The sequence below is a fragment of the Phycodurus eques genome, chromosome 1 (assembly GCF_024500275.1).
Source record: "Phycodurus eques isolate BA_2022a chromosome 1, UOR_Pequ_1.1, whole genome shotgun sequence".
Taxonomy (NCBI): domain Eukaryota; kingdom Metazoa; phylum Chordata; class Actinopteri; order Syngnathiformes; family Syngnathidae; genus Phycodurus; species Phycodurus eques.
The window spans coordinates 7095743-7114946 of NC_084525.1; the positions used below are offsets into that span (position 1 = coordinate 7095743).

Sequence of the window (19204 nt, forward strand, 5' to 3'; positions counted from 1 at the left end):
CAGTACTCCCAAGTTTTGATTATATACTTATTGATCTTTAGATAACGCTATTGTACTTTGATTATGAATGAATGAAGGAAGAAAGGAAGGAAGGAAGGAAGGAAGGAAGACAGCAGTTTATTTCGAAGACCAAATAGACCAAACCAGACAAACAAAAATAGTAGAAGTGTTTGAAAAAGAGTAGGTACAAGTAAAACCTACTGTATACAGTATATTACTAACCCCATTTTTTGTTTATGTGTTGCAAATTATTGACAATAAAGGAATAACTTATAAACAATTAAGAATGCCCTCCCCCCCAATTTGTTACATACAATAAGTAACAACCCAAGCGTGTTACAATATTAACCATCTTGTGTTACCAAAAATATACAGCCATACCGCAAAACTACGTTTCCTCTTCCCTGTACCCATCAAAGTAGTCCTCAAGAAGTTTAGATAGTTCATAATGATATTTATCAATGCCTTTTAGTAGTTGTACTGAATGAATTTACAGAAATACGCCTACAATTGTGGTTCTCTTTGAATTTTCGTATATATTGCAGGTGGTTCTGGGGGAGTCGGCTAACATAATTTCAGGCTCTCAACAGTAAATATTCTCAGATTTCTGTAGCTCTCCATGAATTAAATATGAAATATCTTTGTGTGACATTTGCAAACATCTGTTTTACTTTGGGAAACAATGATCACTATCTTTTTTTGCCTATTTTCTGACATGTTATGGACCAAACCAGTAACTAAATCAATGATGTACTGGTTTTTAATAAAGGGATGGAAATAAAAAATATATTAAAAAAAACAATGAATCTTAAAATTAATCAACAGATTAATACATTATTATTATTATTATTTGTTAGTCACAGCCCTAAAAATTTATATTAGGACACCCAGTTGACCGAATATCACCCCCATTTTGGCACTTCTATGACATATTTTTATTATTTTTGCTGAGATGTTAGTATTAAAATAAATAAATAAATAAAAAAACACGCACACCCCGTAATAAACAAAGAATTGGGTCTTTGCAATATTTGTTTCTGATGTGAACTTGACCAGCCTCCTGGTTGCCGAGAATGGTAAATAAAGGCGTGCTTCGGTGATTCCAACCTGGCAACCCTGGAGAAGCCTGGAGCAAACTACAGCAGAGCAGCATAGTCTCGTCTCGTCTCGTCTCTCAGCGCACAAGTCGGCTGCCTTTGGGATCTGCGCTCACTCGTACCCAAATTATTCCCCTCATTTTGCATCATCACGTACGTAACTCTTATTTTGCTACTCCCGCACTATGTAAACGTCTAATATTAATAACAACAAAGCAACGCTTTCACAGAGCGTTGCTTGAATCGGCCTCTAATGGATCGAAGGGTAGCTGTTATGAGCAGATTTTTTCATTTTATTTTTATTTTTATTTTTTTAAAACATAACCGCAAGCCAGCTGCACGCCAGCAATAACAGTATTCTGATGTTGACTAAGACGATGCTCTTCGTTACTCGTGTTGCAAGTCGTCGCTCGTGTGTTTCTGAAAATGTAATGCCAGAGGCGAATCATTAATTGCGCGTAGCATTGCAAAGCGAACACGGCGTTAGGTAAGGCTACCATGCTAACCTCAGCTCCGGAGTTAAGCTAAAGATGTGGAAACGAGCGAGAAAGCTCCTTGTGTCAATTACATTTTACAACCTAGTCGTCGTTACTAGAACCTGTCTTGTCATGTAAGCTATATTCCCACCGTACAACTTGCGGGTTGGTTGGCTTCCATACACTGAAATGTTCGTTGAAATGACTGTGGCGAAAAGTGGAGAAGGGGTTTTGTCTTGGATTGCAAACCGTCATTTAGGGTTTATGAACGTATGCTTAGTGGCGTTCAAGTTATTCTACTAGTTTCATTTTCCAATAATTCACTCCAGTCTTTTGACGTGGCCTGAGAAGCCCATTGACTTGCAAACGTCACAGCGCAGCGTGTTTAATTGTGTTCAGCTTAAAGTTGAGAGTGCCTCTTGCCCCCTCACCTCCCCCATCCACCCCCCCCACCCCTCCCTCCACCTCCCCCATCCTGCAGTAGGCAGCCCAAATCCTGCTGGCTCTCTTGACGACTCAAGCAGGAGCAGCAGCAACCCACTTGATCAACAATTCACAAGGATACAGCAAGTACACTACTCCTAAAAAGTTTGGGCTATTCGGCGTACAGGTGATATTTCAGAATTAGCCCTGACCCTATGTACTTTGCCCTTTACAGGTGAACTTCATTTGCCCCTTTTTTGTCAAACTGTTCAGTGTTTCTATGAGCAGAATGGGAAAATTCACAAAACGTGACCATGAATCAACCTATAAACTTCCTGGTTCAATTAGAAATAACAGCGAGACTAGAGGAGTCACTGAAAGGCATTGAAGTAGACGTCCTGCGAAATTTTCAAGGACCTGTTGTGAATGTTGCCATGATGAATACAGATGAATTTCCCTAACTTTACGTAAATAACATGCGTGCCACGTTCTTGTCTGCACGCCTGGCTGCACTATCACACCGGTGACTAACATGTGCACGCACAGGTGTGGTAAAAGCAGGCCTCAATATATCTGAAGGGGTGTGCGTAGGTTTTAGCTTTCCATTTCCCGAGAAGCAGCAATCAGTTCTACTTCTTGTTCAAAGCAAACATGGGGGAAAAAAAACCAAAATGATTGTCTGTTTGATTACTCTCTGTTTGTTGGACCTGTGCTGTGTTGCAAGTGCAAGCCACAACCCATCTATCACACACTGTGTGCAGAATTATATAGGCAAGTATTATGATCATTTCACTTTTAGGCATATTACCTAGCTGGATAAACCTGAATGCTTAATGGATTTAAGCATAGGAGGTGCTGTGTATTTGTGTAATGAGTGTGGGTGTGACCTAAAGAAATCAGCACCCCATATAATGGTGTGCATAATTACTATGCGACTTCTGTTCTTTAGACAAGATGGAGCCAATAAAGATTTAACGGACTCAGAAAAGTCGATAATTAAGTCTGCCAGAGGGATGCAGCCCTCTTGAAATAGCTAAGACATGGGGGGCGTGATCACAGAACCATCAACCGTTTTGTTGCGAATAGTCAACAGGGTTGCAAGAACCATGTTGAGAGAAAAAGATGCAAATTAACTGCCAACGATTTGAAAAGAATCAAGCACGATACTACCAGAAACCCATTATCCTCAAGTTCTGTCATAATTTAAAACTGCAACCTACCTTAAATACCTCGAAGTACAAGATGTTCAGAGACATGGCCAAGGTAGGAAAAGCTGAAAAAAGACCACCACTGTACAAGACACATAAGCTGAAGTGCCTAGATTGGCCCAAGATCTATCTGAAGACAGATTTCTCAAAGGTTTTGTGGACTGATGAAATGAGAGTGACTCTTGACCAACCAGATGGATGGGCCCGTGTCTGGATCATTAGCGGGCACAGAGCTCCACTTCGACTCAAGACGCTTGCAAAGTGAAGGTGTGATAGTAGTATGGGCTGGTATTATTCAAGATGAGCTTGTTGGACCTTTTTGGATTAAAGATGGGGTCAAAATGAACTCTCAAACATTCTGTCAATTTTTAGAAGACACTTTATTCAGGAACTGGTCCAAGAAGAATTCTGCATCTTTCAAAAAGAATGATTTTTATGCAAGACAGTGCTCCATGCATCCAAGTACTCTTCTGGCTGGGCAGTAAAGGCTTGAAAGATGAAAAACTGATGACTTGGCCCCCTGCCTCACCTGACCTGAACCCAATTGCTAACTTGTGGGCAGTTCTTAAACGGAAGCTACAGTGAAGGAAAACGGTACACCTCTCAGAACGATGTCTGGGAGGCTGTGGTTTCTGCTGCACAAAAACTTGATTGACTACAAATGAAGAAAATGACAAGAGTCCAAGGCTCATCACCGTTATTGAAAGAAGGGTGGCTATACCGGTCGTTAATTATTAAAAAAAATAAAATAAATAAATAAATCAGTTTATATTGATTTCTGTTTAAAGGTTTTCTTGTTTGTAAATAATTCTCACTTAAATGAAAATAATAAAGTGAGATGGGAAAATGTGTTTTCCATCCATTCTTCTGCTTATGAGGTCTGGTCTTGGGGGCAGTAACTTTAGCAGGCAAGCCCAGACTTCAGTCTCCCCAGCCACTTCATCCAGCTCTTTCGGGTGGAAACCCGAAGCGTTGACAAGCCAGCCGGGAGACATAGTGTCTCCAGCTTGGCCTGGGTCTCCTCCCGATGGGATGCACCACACCAGGGAAGCGTCCAGGAAGCATCCTAATCAGATGCATGAGTCACCTCATCTGGCTCCTCTCAATGCAGAGGAGCAGCGGCTCTACTCTGAGCCGGATGACTGAGCTTCTCACCGTATCGCTAAGGGAGAGTCCAGACGTACAGGGACCGAACAGTCTGTATCAGGGGGTTTGGTCCCCCCCCCACTACCCGACTCCCCATAGGAGTCCCCGATGTCCATGCGATGTTGCAGAGGCTTGTCAACCAGGATAGCCCCACAACATCCAGAGCCTTTAGGAAATCCAGGCAAATCTCATCCCTTTGGGGCCTTGCCACCGAGGAGCTTTTTAACCACCTCAGTGACCTCAACTCCAGAGATCACAGACTCTGCTTCCTGCGTGTCGGTGGAATTGAGGTCTTCGATGTATTCTCCCCACCGACTCACATCCCAACGTGAGGTCAGAAGCGCCTCATCCCCACTATACACAGTGTTGATGGTGCACTGCTTCCTCCTCCTGAGACGCCGGATGGTGGACCACAATTACCTCTGAGTTGTCCGCAAGTCGTTCTCCATGGCCTCACCGAACTCCTGCCATGCCTGAGTTTTTGCCTCAGCGACCACCAAAGCTCCATTCCGCTTGGCCGGCTGGTACCAATCAGGTGCCTCAGAAGTCCCACAGGCCAAAAAGGCCCCTTAGGACTCCTTTAGCTTGACCGCATCCCTCACCACTGGTGTCCACCAATTGGTTCGGGGGTGTCTGCCACGACAGACACAGACTACCTTACGGCCACATCTCCGGGCGGCCGCCTCAGCAATGGAGGCGCGAAACATGGTCCACTGGGACTCCATGTCCCCCGGGATGTGGGTGAAGTTCTGCAGCAGGTGAGAGTTGAAAATCTTCCTGACAGGGTATTCTGCCAGACGTTCCCAGCAGACTCACAATATGTTTGAGCCTGCCAGATTGAACCCCCATCTTCCCCCACCATCGGAGCCAACACACCACCAGTTGGGGACGATAAGGATACACCCACACCTGCTCGGCACCTCTTACCGTGCACAGTTCGTGGAGGCAAACTTGAATATATCTAGTCGGAATTTCTTGAACTCACACACCAGCTCTGGATCCTTCCCCCCCTACCGCCCAGCTCACACTGCACCCAACCCCTATGGCCCCTCCCACATACGCTGTAGTTGCTTAATAATTCTGCACACCAATAGTTGCCTCGTAGTTCTCCACATATTGGTATTATAAGGAAGTCTAAACCTCACTTTTAATTTCTTTAACATTCTTGAGGTTTATTAACATTTTGGATTAACCTAAAGCACTGTGGTTGGTGAGTAATAAAAATAATACTCAATAATAAGACTTTCCTAATAATTCTGCACACGGTGTACTGACAGAGGTGGCAAGTACTCACTTTCAAAGAGAAGTACACAAACTCTACTTGTGTTAAAAAAAATGAATGATGAATACGTGACAAACATGTCACAATATTAGGACAATCCGAAAATGTAGCTTGGTTTCCAGAAGATCAGGCAACAATTTAATGAAATCTGCTTTTGTGTTAAGACTTTTAAGGCATTATTTGTTTACTAACCAGAATGCAATGTGAAAATGATTCCATTCAGGCTGTCTGGTTTTTTTTTTTGCGGGAATTAAATTAGTTTTTTTGTTTTGTTTAAATGCCATCTCTTTTAGGGGTGCATTTATGAAGGGTTCCTTGGCAAAAAAAAAAACATCTCCCTCACTAGGGGTCCCTGGATCTATAAAGTTTGAGAATTCCTGATCTAGGACTCCCACCACCACTAAAAAGATGAAAGCAGCCAAATGAATGAATAACAAGCAACTTTTTCCCCTCTCTTTTTCCTGTCACAGATTAGTGTGAAGCACAAGGAAGAGAACTCGTGTCTTTGGCTGAACTGATCTTGGAGGTTTGGACTGAATTTCCTCCTCCTAAACCGCTGGGCCAGTCGTGAACCTCAATAACTTCCTCTATCACAACAAACCCTTGAGAAAAGGGTTTTTATTTAAAAAAAAAGAAGGAAAAAAAACCCTTTGGCCAACCTTTGGATCCTTCAATTGAACAACAGAGTGAGCACTTTTGAAGTCACAGTCTTGAGCAAGTTGCAAACTCATCGTTGTGCGACTGTCCGTGCGTGAACTTGCAGCTGACAACATGGCAAAGAAGAACCAAAAGGGTGAGTGTGTGTGTGTGCGTGTGTGTGTGTGTGTGTGTGTGGTGGAATGGAACACAAGGCTGACACTCATGTCAAGGTCGTGGCTATGAATGTGGCGTAACAAGTATCAGAGTGACCTGGCCGTGCATGTTTACTGTCACGTTAACCTCTTTTCCTTTCACTAACTGATCTGTTTAACTTTGGACTTCTCTTTCAATGTCCTACTCAGCAGTGTTCAGTTTTTTTCCTTGAAGACGCTTCCTTTTGTCTGACACAAACAAGCCAGTATAGGAATTGACCAGACATTTCTTTGAATAAATTGAACTGTAGCCCTTTTTAAAAACAAATAGATGTGAACTAGCTAGTGCGCACTGATTTTGTAGCTTAGTTTTAGTTATTTTTCGGCTCTTTTCAGACACCTCGGGGGTGGTATTTGACACCCGCTCAAAGATGGTCATGTCCCAGGGAGGGCCACCGGAAAGGATGAAAGAGAAGGTAAGATTTGTGTGTATACGTGAGCAATGCCGACGGGTTTGTTTCAAACAAGTGCTTATATCCCATTTTTACTTTTTAGGGCCTTGTAAGTGTTGTTTGTTTAAAGTTCAACGCCTTACTTAACCCGAAGGCCTGTGGATAAAGAGTTTGCTTTGATAAGCAATTGAATGGAAATGAATAAGTGGTTTTGTCACTCCATAAGCCTGAGCCCAGGGGTGTACAAAAATCACTTCATTTGCATTTTTTCCCCCACTTTTTTAAGCATATTGAGTTGTTGGTCACATGTTTACTTGACTCGGCAATATGTTGGTTTTAATGTTTTGAGTTCCAGTAGTTATAGAGTATTCCAAAACAGTTGGAGCTGGAGGTGTAATTTTTGTTGTGAAAGATCATCCTACTCTGCGTGATTTGTGTGCTTTCTGTTTTCTTGTGTTGCAGATCAGCGCCGTCAGGGCGGTTGTCCCCAACAAAAGCAACAATGAGATTGTTCTGGTGTTGCAGCATTTTGAGAACTGCGTTGACAAGGCTGTTCAAGCGTTCTTAGAAGGTATGCAGGTGTCCATTGTTGACCTAGAAAGCTTCCCTATAAACATTTAATGGCTGGTGTTTCCCATATAAAAACTTCAGTTCATAAATGCCTTCAAGGCACCAGTCATGGACGTCACATATGACAGCAGCCACATTAAGTGGATGTTTCAATGTTTGTTTATGCATTTCCACCTGCCTGGAAGTTAAGTCAGTTGTGACGCGCTGGCTGTCATCACTTAGAAGTTCATGGCGTGCTCAGTATGCATATGCCAGGTGTCTTACGCATACATGGTCTATATTAAGCACAAGAAAGTACTCCTTTTACATCTGACTCCTTTTGTTTTTATTTGTTCAAGTAATATGTTAACAGCACAAACTGGCATTCGGATGATGTATGAAATATTTGGTGCTGTGCCCTCATTGTTTCTGTCACACCCTTTTGTGTAGGGAGTGCAGTGGAGATCCTGAAGGAGTGGAGTGTCACTGGCAAAAAAAAGGTAGGATTTGAACAAAGCGCACCTCAACTGTTGACTCACACTCTCATTAAGTCAGTAAAAAATGAGTAATCTTAGTTGTTGACGATATCTTAAAGTACGGAAGGCAATATATTATGACATAGCCAGTTCAGTATTCTCGTATTAATACAAGACTGAAAATTATACATGGGCATTTGTCTGGATTTACTTGATAGACAATTGGAAGTGTGTTATTATTATTATTGTTGTTGTTATTAGCATCATTATTATTATTTTACTGTACAGTTTAAATGTTTTTTATGTCACATTCTTCTTGTTCTGTTACTGCTTGACAAAAGAAAATTGCAACAAAGCACACTGACATTGATTTCTTGACCTGCAGCCCAATAAGAAAAAGAAGCCCAAGCCCCAGCCGGAGGCCTCAGCAGAACCAGGCCCATCTGAGGCCACGCCACTTGAGGAAAGCAAGGACAAGACCAACGGCTTCCACCCCAATGGCTTATTGGTGGAGGGGGAGTCACTTGACTCGCTGAGTGAACACCTGGACTCAGCCTCTGTGGACGCATCGGAGCTTGACTCTGAACTAACCACATCCGAAACCACTGGTAAACACATAGAGGGCTTGTATATTATTGTTTCTATTGTTTGTGTTGCTGTTAAACTTCCTCAATAACAAAAGTTCATTTCAATACTTTGTTAAATAGCCTTTGTTGGCAATGACAGAGTTCAAAAGTTTTCTGTAAAGGCTTCTTTATACTTGCGCGGACGGCGACCGCGCTGACGTCACTGCGGCTATCTGGCGCATAGTTTGCCTTCATACTCGAGTGCCACCCACGCTCGCAGTTTTGAAGATGTACTGCAGTTCACCTCCAAGTGTCTCTTCAGCTGGATGCAGGGTGGAGTTTCCTCTGCATTTTTTTGGCCATTTCCGGTAGCCGTTTTTACTTTCCTTTCCCTAACAAGGAACAAAGCAAGAACAATGGCGACCGTGGAACAGTGTCTACTAGAGCAAATGGACCTAGATGACCAGACGATACGTTTAATTATGCTGCAAAATCGATCAAGTAGGCGGCAGTGTAGATGGTATGTAGAACCAAGGGGCACGCTGAGTATGTCATCACAGCATGTGACTAAAACAGACCAATTACGAGAGATGATCTCTGCGCCGTCTACGCGCCGCAACAATTTTTGCCGTGTGCGCGTCAAGCTACGCAGAGGGGCCGCTCGGGGCAATTCGTCGGTCACGTGATGCAATGCGGGCGTTGTCAGCCGTGGAGTATAAAGAGGCCTTAATTCCTCACAGCTTATGAAAGTGACTCTACTATAATGAGCACTGTACGTCGTCAATGTCACCATAACCAAGCACTCCGGCATGGAAAGTTTGGATAAAATGTGAAATGTTCAAGCATTTATAGCAATTTTGCATTTATAACAACTTTGTACTGTACTGGGCATTTTAGGCCATGAAAAAAAACCTACAAAACAATTATTTTGTACTGTACAGTAATATGGGTGCATATAGCCTCAGTGCTTCAATGTAACGGACAATCGGCTAAATCAGATGTTGCAACTTTGGTGAATTGGTGGATAATTGTCGTCTTTCTGTTTATTTCTATTGTGTAAGATGAAAATCATGAATATGTGGTGAGAGGAGTAATAATAATACTCATGGCACACATGACTTGATTTTGTTCTAGTAATTCTGTTAATTTGCACAATCGCGGTTATCTTTTTTCAGTGTTTTCTAGTAAGGCTTGTGACTGTGTTGTCATGCCGCATTGCATTATGGACGGATCGGCCATTTTCCAGGTGCACTGAGTCACGTGTTATACGGGATGAAGCACTTCCTTGAGTGAAGCTTTTGCACGGCCGATCGCTTACTGACTGAACTATGTAATTCACTGCTCTACTGCAGTATAAATTACTAATAGAGGGTGTTGACTGCAACATGGTCATAACGACCATGACTTGCATTGGGTTAAATGTCGATATGTTCAATAAAAGGTGAAAGTAATGTTTAATGTTCATTTATACATTTGATTAGTCAGTTATATTTATTTCAGATTGCTCTTTGTGTGTTAAACTATATAGTCAGTCACCATAAAATGTACATTTTTTAAAAAATATTTTTGGTTGTCTGGAACAGGTGAATTGAATTTACATTATTTCCTTTGGGAAATATTGCTTCGGTTTTTGTTCCATATTGGTTTTAGTCTGACATTTTATAACCGGAGTAATCATGAAAACAAAGGTTCCACTGTAATTTAGTGTCTATGACCATGACTAGGTGTTGAATTTACATTATTTCCTATGGGGAATATTGCCTTGGTTTTTGTTCCATCTTGGTTTTAGTCAGACATTTTGTAACAGACACTAAATTACAGTGGAACCTTTTCGTGATTATTCCATGACCATGACTTGGCTCTTGCTTATGTGCCAGAGAAGGGGATGTGCACCAATCTTTTACTGTGGATCAGAGCACTCCACTATAACTTTGGTTTTATGTAGTACTTTTCAAGGAACCAAAAGACACTAAAAAAACATACCAGACTTGAGTATGTGTCAAGTGGGCCCAAGCATGGCAAAGATTGTGAGCACATCCTTATTTACCAAACACAAAATTTGGGCGCATCATCGCTTGTAGTTCTCCAGTGGAATAAACAGCTGTGACGTGCGGCCCTCTCACAGGTGCAAAAGCAGCGAGTCCGCCCTCTCAGCCAGCACAGAGTTCCCACGAGGGTGTCAGAGGCAGCAAAGCACGAGATTCACAGCGTCAAAACTCCTCCTTGGCACTCCCCGATGGACAAAGTCAGCAACGATCGTTTGCAGGAAAGAAGATTGGTAAGCTATCCGGCTCAGTGCTGAAATCTGCTTCCATTGTTGCGTTGACAATATCGATGCCTAATACTGTGGTGTTAATTACTAGCAGAAAGTGTTTTGTTCTCAAGTAGCGGCCAGTTCATTAGGAATGCTGTATCACATTGTGGTTGAGTGAACGGAGGCAAATCATGTACTTGATAGGCCATGGATTTAATAGTGGATTCATATGTAGCCCACAGGCACATTTGTTTTTATAACTTAAATGTGTCCCCTTAGCCCCCAACATCGACCGCTCCGTGAAGGATCTGCAACGATGCACCGCTTCGCTGACTCGCTACAGGATGTTGGTGAAGGAGGAGATGGACTCATCTCTCAAGAAGATGAAGCAGACATTTGCTGAGCTACAGACCACGTGTGTATAGTTTTGCTTTGGTGTGAGAGAAGCCTCTTGAAACTTTATTGGCAACTACAACTGTGTACTCTGGAGTAGCAAGAAATAAATTGCAGGGTGTTTGCGACACGGACAAAGAATACGTCTTGTGGCACAAAACAGAAGGCTTAATTACCACTGTACTTACGGTTAGTCTTTTCTTTTTTTAATGGCCTTTTAGTTTTTTCATACAAATTTACTGTAATTATGACTTGACTACTGTTTTATGTTAATGATGATTATCTTCAAACACATGTAATGTATTTAGAAACAAATCTCTGAATCCACATCAAATGAACTGGTGTAATACCAACAATGAATTCGGGGTCAGTCTCAGTCTTCTAAACGTCAGTGACTTTCACCAGACTTGACTGTAGTGCTGTATGACACATCACTTTGTCTGAACTGTGTGCAGCTGTCTCTTGATTCATGTTTCTGGTATTCTGCTATGTAATCTGATTGAAGACAATTGAGGCCTCTTATTCGCTCTTCTTTTGCAGCCTAATGGACAGAGAAGTGACATTGCTGGGTGAAATGGACAAAGTGAAAGCAGAGGCCAGTAAGTACTGCCTTTGAAAAGTCTCGGGGACATAGCAGCTCTCGACAACATGCCTCATAGGAACTAAACATCTGGCCTGAAATATAAGTATTTCCGAAAAGGTCGTAAAAAGTGATTGTAGTGGAAGAGCAAGTCCTAGTTTTTTTTGGGGGGGGGGGTGAGTGAGGAGCCCCGAAGGGTCCTACTATACCTACAGCATTCCTGTGTGTGTATATGTAAAGTAGGAAAATAAATAGTGTAAGACATTTGCACAAGTAGGCCATTCTGCCTTAGTCTGGTCTTTTGAGTGAAGAGTGTTCCAGGAAAAATTGAATGGTGTCGGGTGTCAGGGGAGTCTCGGCAGCGTCTTTATGCAAGGAAGCGTGAGCAATTGTGTGCGCACGTGAAACTAGAAAAAAAAAAACCTTGTCTACCAAACTTTCTCCTTTTGCTTTTCCTGTATTTCTTGTTCAGTCCCCCTGGAGATGTTAAGACAAACCCCAATGGACCACTTTGATTATTGAGATGTCTTGATCCAAAATGCACTGTGTAATAGACTTGGGGTTTCTTTTTGCAAGGGAGCTTGTTTGAGTCAAAAGTGTCAAGTGGCTCTTGTGTGCTTGCTGAGCCTGCTGTAGATTTTCGCAGAAGCAATCAATCAGTTTCGATGGAGAGGTCAGCTGCACTTTGAGCCTTTGGCATACCCAAAACGCATAGAAAAGTTACGTGGGTTTTCTCTCCATACTTCGGCAAACTGGTGAAATTTCAGGATGAACCTAAAATGCAGTATAAGCTCTACAGATCTGCTTGAGTTGACTCCTCAAATAGCGTGTTGTTTCAGTGTCGAGTTTGAACGCTCGACAGAAGAGAGCCGAGGAGCTGCGCAGGCTGACAGACCAATCGGCGTCCATGTCCGAAGAGCAGCTGACTGAACTGCGGGCTGACATCAAGGTGCTTCGCTCGCTCTCTGGCGCCTCGTGGTTTCCGTCACGATGCCGTGACTCACGTCCATTACCATTTCTCTGCAGCACTTTGTGAGCGAGCGGAAATATGATGAGGATCTCGGCAAAGCTGTCAGATTTACATTCGATCTGGAGCCGCTGAAGACGAGCATCACGCAATTTGGATCTGGTAAAAGCATTGGTGCTACCTCCATATGGATCCCCACTGAGATCAATTTTATTTTGAATTACTAGAGTCCGTGTTCCCATAAAAATATGTACACTCAATGTTATAAGTAAGATTTTAACAGAAGTTAACCAATCCATCTATTCATTTTCTATAGCACGTGTCCTCATTAGGGTCGCAGCTGAGTTGGAGCCGATCCCAGTTGACTTTGTGGGCAAGAGGCGGCGTACACCCTGGAATGGTTGCCAGCCAATCACAAGGCATATTAATCGGTGGAAATCTCTTTTTAAACACTCTCTCAACTTGAATGACAAAGGGTCATTAATGCCACTTTTTCGACAAACTGTCACACAAGTAGAAAATGGTGTAAATCTTTGTCTATAAGTGCTCCGTAATTGGCTGTCGACCAGTGCAGGGAGTACCCCACCTCTTGCTCACCCAGGACCCCAATAAAGTAGAAAATGAATGGAGGCCATAAAAAGGGGTTTCTGAACTTGCCATGTCTCCTCATTTTCCTCACCAGTTTACCACCCCCGGACGGGTTACTCTGATCGGTCCCGTTGCAGCTCCACGTCCTCCTCAGTGGCCAACCCAAGTATTGTGGAAGCCCCTCCACCCACTCAGACCCAAAGCCCCACCAGCCAGTTCCGACCCCCACCGGCCAAACAGGTGAGCTCCTGAAAATAACATAGATGCTAATACCGGGGGGAGGGCAAAGGCCACGCACAGCCTGCTCCAATTGTTAAAGACCCTGTAAAGTAAATTCATTTGTTACTAAATACATTATACATGTTTGAAGATAATTGCTGAAAAGGTGTACAGACTCAGAACTATGTAATACTCAATTGTAGAGATATAGCGTTAAACATCCATCCATTTTCTTTACTGCTTATCCTCACTAGGGTCTCGTGAAAATGTTAACTAGATCACTTCTGGTTAACACCAACACCACTTTGTCTGGTGTTGTAGTACCACGCTCTTCCTCAGGAGGTGACAGTGAGTAAAGGTAGTACAGCGGTGCCTTCAGATAAGAGTTTTATTTACTATCAAATTAAACCATCCATCCATCCATCCATTTTCTTTACCACTTATCCTCACGGGCTGCTGGAGCCTATCCCAGCTATCTTCGGGCAGGAGGCGGGGTACACCCTGAACCGGTCGCCAGCCAATGCCAGGGCACATAGAAACAAACAACCATTCGCACTCACATTAATTTTCTCAGTTTTTTTTGACAATGTGTAAATTGTTCATTTTAATTAAACTATAATTTTTTAAAATTCATTATTCAAAAAAATAAGAACTACGTGTATATTTTTTGAAAAATCTTCTAAATAATTGGTTAATTATAATCATTTATAAATAACAGCATACATGAGGAAAACATTCATCTGACCTCTACAAATAACCTAGTCTCTGTTTTAAATATCAAATGTGACCCCTTAGCGTGAAGGTTCTCCCACCTCTGCGCTGTTCACCCTGTGTTTAACTTGCCACGTCCTCCTCAGATATTCCAAGGCAACCGCCGCACTTTCCAGGGACAGGGTTATCAATCCGGCGGCCAGCGCTACAACAGCGGCTCCAACCATGATCGAAACCCCGGACGCCCTGATCACCGCTACCGCAGTGGCGACGGCGGGCCTGCCAACAGCTATCGAGGCGCCTCCCAAGGCGGCGCCTCCTCCTCTTCCTCGTCGGCCACTAACCAAAGCCGAGCTTCACACAACGGTCTCCCTCAAAGGCTTCCGCGGATGCCCTGCCCGTAGATTGCAGGAATCCCTCTGCTCACTCAAAGCCCCTTTACTTATTTAACTTGCACTCCCCGACCCCACCACCGATTCTAGCCTGCCATCCTGAAAAGAAGTTTACATATTTTCATCATTCCCTTTACACCGATCCGTTCATCCTTCACACTTGAACAGCTCTCGTGCATCGTGGGTTAGAGTAGTTGATGTAGGCTTCTCCCTTCCACTTGTGAGCCCTGGTGCACTGTGGAAGTGGAACTCTTTTCCCTATTTTGTTTTCTTGTCCCCGTTCCATAAATAACAGTATCGTTTAAAGGAAGCTTATGGCACTATTGCCCAGGTGCGCCAAACCCTGAGAAAACTAACGCATTAGCTTTAGCTCCCTAGTAGCCAACTACAGTAGTTTGTTGCTGAGCTACTCTAATTAGCTAGATCAGTTTTTCCCAACCTTTATTGAGCCAAGGCACATATTTTACACAGGAAAAAAATTCACGGCACATCACCAAACAAAAATGTTGCACAAATTATATATAAACTTCAGTAATCAATTTACTCACAAATTTCCATTTGACCTGTTGAACACAAAGCTCTGTTGTATAAATGACAACAAGTGGATACAACAATTATTTTAACCTTCTGCCATCCAGTGAAGCAGCAGTTAAGTATTCCACCTGTCACTATAAGTCACTGGCATAGATAATGAGCAAAGCTAAGTAAGAGTGAACCTCTGAATATTCGTGGCTTGGCAGTTGCAAATTTGCATTCGAACCAATCCTGTTATTCCTTGATGTTTTTGTGCTCAGGCCAAAGCAAAAACCTTACTTTCCTGCCATCTTGTGGCATCTTTGTTCCGAGGGACTATGTTGGAGTGAATTGAGGAGCTTCACTCAGACAAGCGTGTCACGTAGGCAGTTATAAATCTTTTTTTTTTGGGGGGGGGGGGGGCAGTTATTCACGGATTTTTGCTATTTGGGTTAAAAAAAAATGTATATGTAGAATTTTCAGACTGATTTAAGCTAAATTGGATGATTTTCCACAGCACACCTGATCTGTGTAGTTGGGAAACACTGAGCTCCAATGCAGCGAGAAATGAAATGACCCCTTAGCAAGTGTCCCCTCCTGCTGAAATGTGATGCCATTAATTGGTTTGTATGCGACTTGAGAGGGCTCATTTTTGTTTTTTTGTAGAATGATTTATATATATATATAAAAAAAAAATGAGGTGTCCATTTTTTTTGGGGGGGGGGGGGGGGGGGCATCTGACCATCCCAACGGCCAACTTTCTTCCTTGTACGATTTTGTTGTTGCCTTTTGTCAGACAGGCCTTTTTACACTTGCCTCTGTAGGAAATGTGACGATTTAGGGAGAGAATTTTCATGTAAATGTAAGCAGATATGCAGCCCCCCCTCCCCGCTTTATTATTATTATTATTTTATTTTTTTTAAAACATGCTCTCATTAATGTACCGCATGAATTTCACTGAGCTTCTCACTGTGTTGTCAGCAAAACATGAAGGAAAAACAAATCCAATACCTCATTTTGGAAGTTTGGTGTGGCCTGTATCAAGCAAACCTTAGGAATATATAAATGGAAAAACTTCATTTTCGTTCCCTTTTTTATCGTAAGGTTTCTTTATCTTTTAACCCCCCCCCCCCCAAAAAAAAAACAAAAACGTAATTATCACACTGTTGAGAATAGTATTATTTGTTCACTGGGTTGCAGTGGAATGAGCCAAGAATCTTTTGACTTGAAAGAAATTCTTTAGAAAAACATGAAGCTACAGCTAGCGTTGGGTTAGCTTCCTAGTAAAATAACGGGCAAGCCCAGCAGCTAACATCTTCAAAGTTGACTGACGATATTTCTTGTTGCGTTCATTGATGGTCAACCCCCACACACACATTTTCTGTACACGCGACAAGGAATTAATTATACTGTAGTGTTTTACTACGTGAGCTTTAAAGATGGTAGCAGCAACGTTTGCATCATGTAGCGGTCTTGGCGTTAATATAATTAGCTATTGTTTCCAAAACGCCAAACTATTCATCTTCTTGTGCTCACACACCTGGGTGATGTCATTCTCGCTGTTGGGTTAGTTAAAATTTCAAAAGCATGTCTTAATTGTTTGTCGCAAGTTGTACGAATATTAGTTTATCGCCAAAGACTTGTTTTATCACAGTTCACCTAATCCTTTCCTCAACAAAAATATCCACAGGGTTTTCTGAAACTAAAATGTATTTTATTTTTCTTTTCTTGAATCTCTTTGCTGTATATACATGTATGCATTTTGTATGTGAATATTCATGTTAGGCATAACGGTAATCTAGTTGCTGCAAACTCAAGTGCCTTTTCTTCTTCTGCTATCCCACCTTTTGTCTCCCCCACCCTCAAAATCACATCCACAGTGAATGGACCAAATTACTCTCCTCACCCCCCAATGGCATCATTCATTTTATTACTAATAAACCCTTTGCAATATCGACTAAGTTGACCTTGAATTATTATTGTTAATTGGAGCAATTTGATACTTTTTTTTGGCATCGCCACTGGAATGTGACTAGAAAATCTGGCCATTAAATATTTCACATTTTATCCCCCTAAAATATAATTAGTTGTTGTAAAAGGGATTCCTAAATATTATAGCAAATTCCTCTTGAGAACCCACTAAAATGTGCTTTTTGTCTCTTGTACTTGTACTGGATGACCAATTTACACATCAAATAACAAAAGTTATAAATAAAATTTTCAGGTGTGATTTTTTTATTTTTTTAAATGTATTGTTTTTTTTTTAAAAATCATCACAGACCTATTTTAAACAGTATTAATTAAAAGTAGTCTCAACATATGCACTGTTACTAAACCCTTTTTTGCCATTTAGAGAAGAGGGAAAGAAGTGAGCTGCAGAAATAGAAGACTCAGCAGAAATGACTTTCAACCTCTGACCTTCGGTAGACCCAAGGTAAGTTTTCAGTTTAGAAATGTCACTAAAACGAATGCAACCCTATTACTCATATTGTCAGGAGAAAGATGTCTTTATTTGTTTGCTAAAGTTGTTCTTGACAAGTTAGCATAGCAGCTAAGAAAGCTAGCATTTACTGGAAAAAACGCTGGACCTGTTACCGTAAATAGAGTAATGCTAAAATTATTGTTTAAATAAAGTTTAAGTGCCTGAATATCTGTAACAGGGTTGGGGTTGCAAACAAGCAAAATATGACAACTATATCTCAAGAGTACTGTCTAATCTTGAGCTGGGTAAATAAAATTATATGATAGTTTACTACCCGTTTGTCTTAAAATCTTTCAAATAAAATTTCAATTAAATTATTGGTCCCTTGAAGATTTTCAAAAATGTTGGTGCCTAATTTGTCTTCCAAATCAGGAGAGGAACAATTGTTTTTTTTTGCACTTACAATGGCTGACCACTGGGTGGCAGTGTACAACGTGACGAGTGATTTGTGCAACTTCCAAATAAACTCATACAAAAAAAAAAAAACATATTATTCATACCCAGGCCAATGTGTATATTTGTATTGTTGCATATGGATATCTTGCATTAGCAATGCATCCAGAACATTTTGAGGAAAAAAATATGAATAATTTTGGAAGTTTGTCAAAAACTATATCTATTATCGGTATGATAAAGTATAAATACAGTAATATTAGAAGGTGCTTTATTTGCTGAACGGTACCATTCGACACCCTGTAGCCGACGGTCGCAAACATGTTGAAAACTAGTTTACTAGGCCACAGTGAATACAGTATCTGTTCAAAGATCAGGACAAAAACAACAACAAAGTAAAGCATCTTTGTTTACAAACAATGAACATAACTACCGTACCGAGTTCAGCTTGTCAAGGGAGCAACAATTCAAGGTTTGAACTCTTGTTTCTTCTTTCTGGGGCTTTGGTTTGCTTTGTCATGAGATCAGGACTCATGGTCATTTTTAATTAACATTTGAGTTCCATCACTTGCAATTCAGTTAGTATGTCTCAGATCTGTTTCAGTGACATTGTTTTCTTGTGAACTCTTTGACTAGATGGCAGAAGATACAATTAACCAGTGTATCCACCTGTTGCCATTCATACAACAGAATAATAGCTTTGTGTTCAACTAAACAGGCCCACATTTCACACTAGTAAGTAAATCAAGACAAGATCATTATTTCAGTATAGTATTTTTAGTGAAATCTTTGTTTGGTGGGGTGTTAATTAAAAAAAAAAAAAAAACTCTATTCAATAAAAATATATTGCACATAAGAGTGAAATAAAAAATAATTTTGTAAACAAAGCGTTCTAAGTGATTAAATGTAATGTACAGTACTTAAAAGTTAAATGCAACTGAAGTGTACTTTACCAATTGTACTGACAAATGTCAGTACATTAACAAATGTATTAAAAGACAGTTACTGAATAATAATTTAAAAATATATTCAAGACACTATCCTTATGCAGTTTAACATTTAATTCAGCTATTCTTGGATGCCACTATAGTGAGCCCGCATAACACAAGTGGTACTCGGGTACTCGTTCGAGAATTACTGCCATGGTGAATTAAAAAGTTGCCGCTTTAAAAAAAAAAAAAAAAAAAATCACTTTTTTTTAGAGAAAAAGTAATTGTCAAAAATGCGAAGAACCAAAACAATCAGT

General features: G+C 41.2%; 1 protein-coding gene across 2 annotated transcripts; it reads left to right on the plus strand.

The window, feature by feature from the left end:
* The first annotated feature begins 1125 nt into the window (after positions 1-1125).
* spats2 (spermatogenesis associated serine rich 2) lies at positions 1126-17040 on the plus strand. 2 transcript variants are annotated; one of them, XM_061675134.1, is made up of 14 exons: positions 1126-1250; positions 2055-2183; positions 6103-6425; positions 6820-6899; positions 7338-7446; positions 7875-7924; positions 8286-8508; positions 10592-10744; positions 11000-11135; positions 11654-11712; positions 12533-12642; positions 12720-12822; positions 13343-13488; positions 14325-17040. In XM_061675134.1, exons 3-14 carry the CDS (start codon positions 6404-6406, stop codon positions 14580-14582), a joined length of 1449 nt encoding a protein of 482 aa, XP_061531118.1. In that variant the 5' UTR covers positions 1126-1250; positions 2055-2183; positions 6103-6403; the 3' UTR covers positions 14583-17040. The 2 variants fall into 2 exon arrangements, with proteins under 2 accessions (XP_061531118.1, XP_061531109.1); XM_061675125.1 differs by lacking the exon at positions 2055-2183.
* The last annotated feature ends 2164 nt before the right edge of the window (positions 17041-19204 follow it).

Bases quoted from the DNA above. Each gene is read 5' to 3' on its own strand.
- spats2 (XM_061675134.1), top strand. From the start codon at position 6,404: ATGGCAAAGAAGAACCAAAAGG. The intron at 6,900-7,337 runs GTAAGATTTGTG...CTTGTGTTGCAG, and splicing joins CGGAAAGGATGAAAGAGAAG to ATCAGCGCCGTCAGGGCGGT. The intron at 12,643-12,719 runs GTGCTTCGCTCG...ATTTCTCTGCAG, and splicing joins AACTGCGGGCTGACATCAAG to CACTTTGTGAGCGAGCGGAA.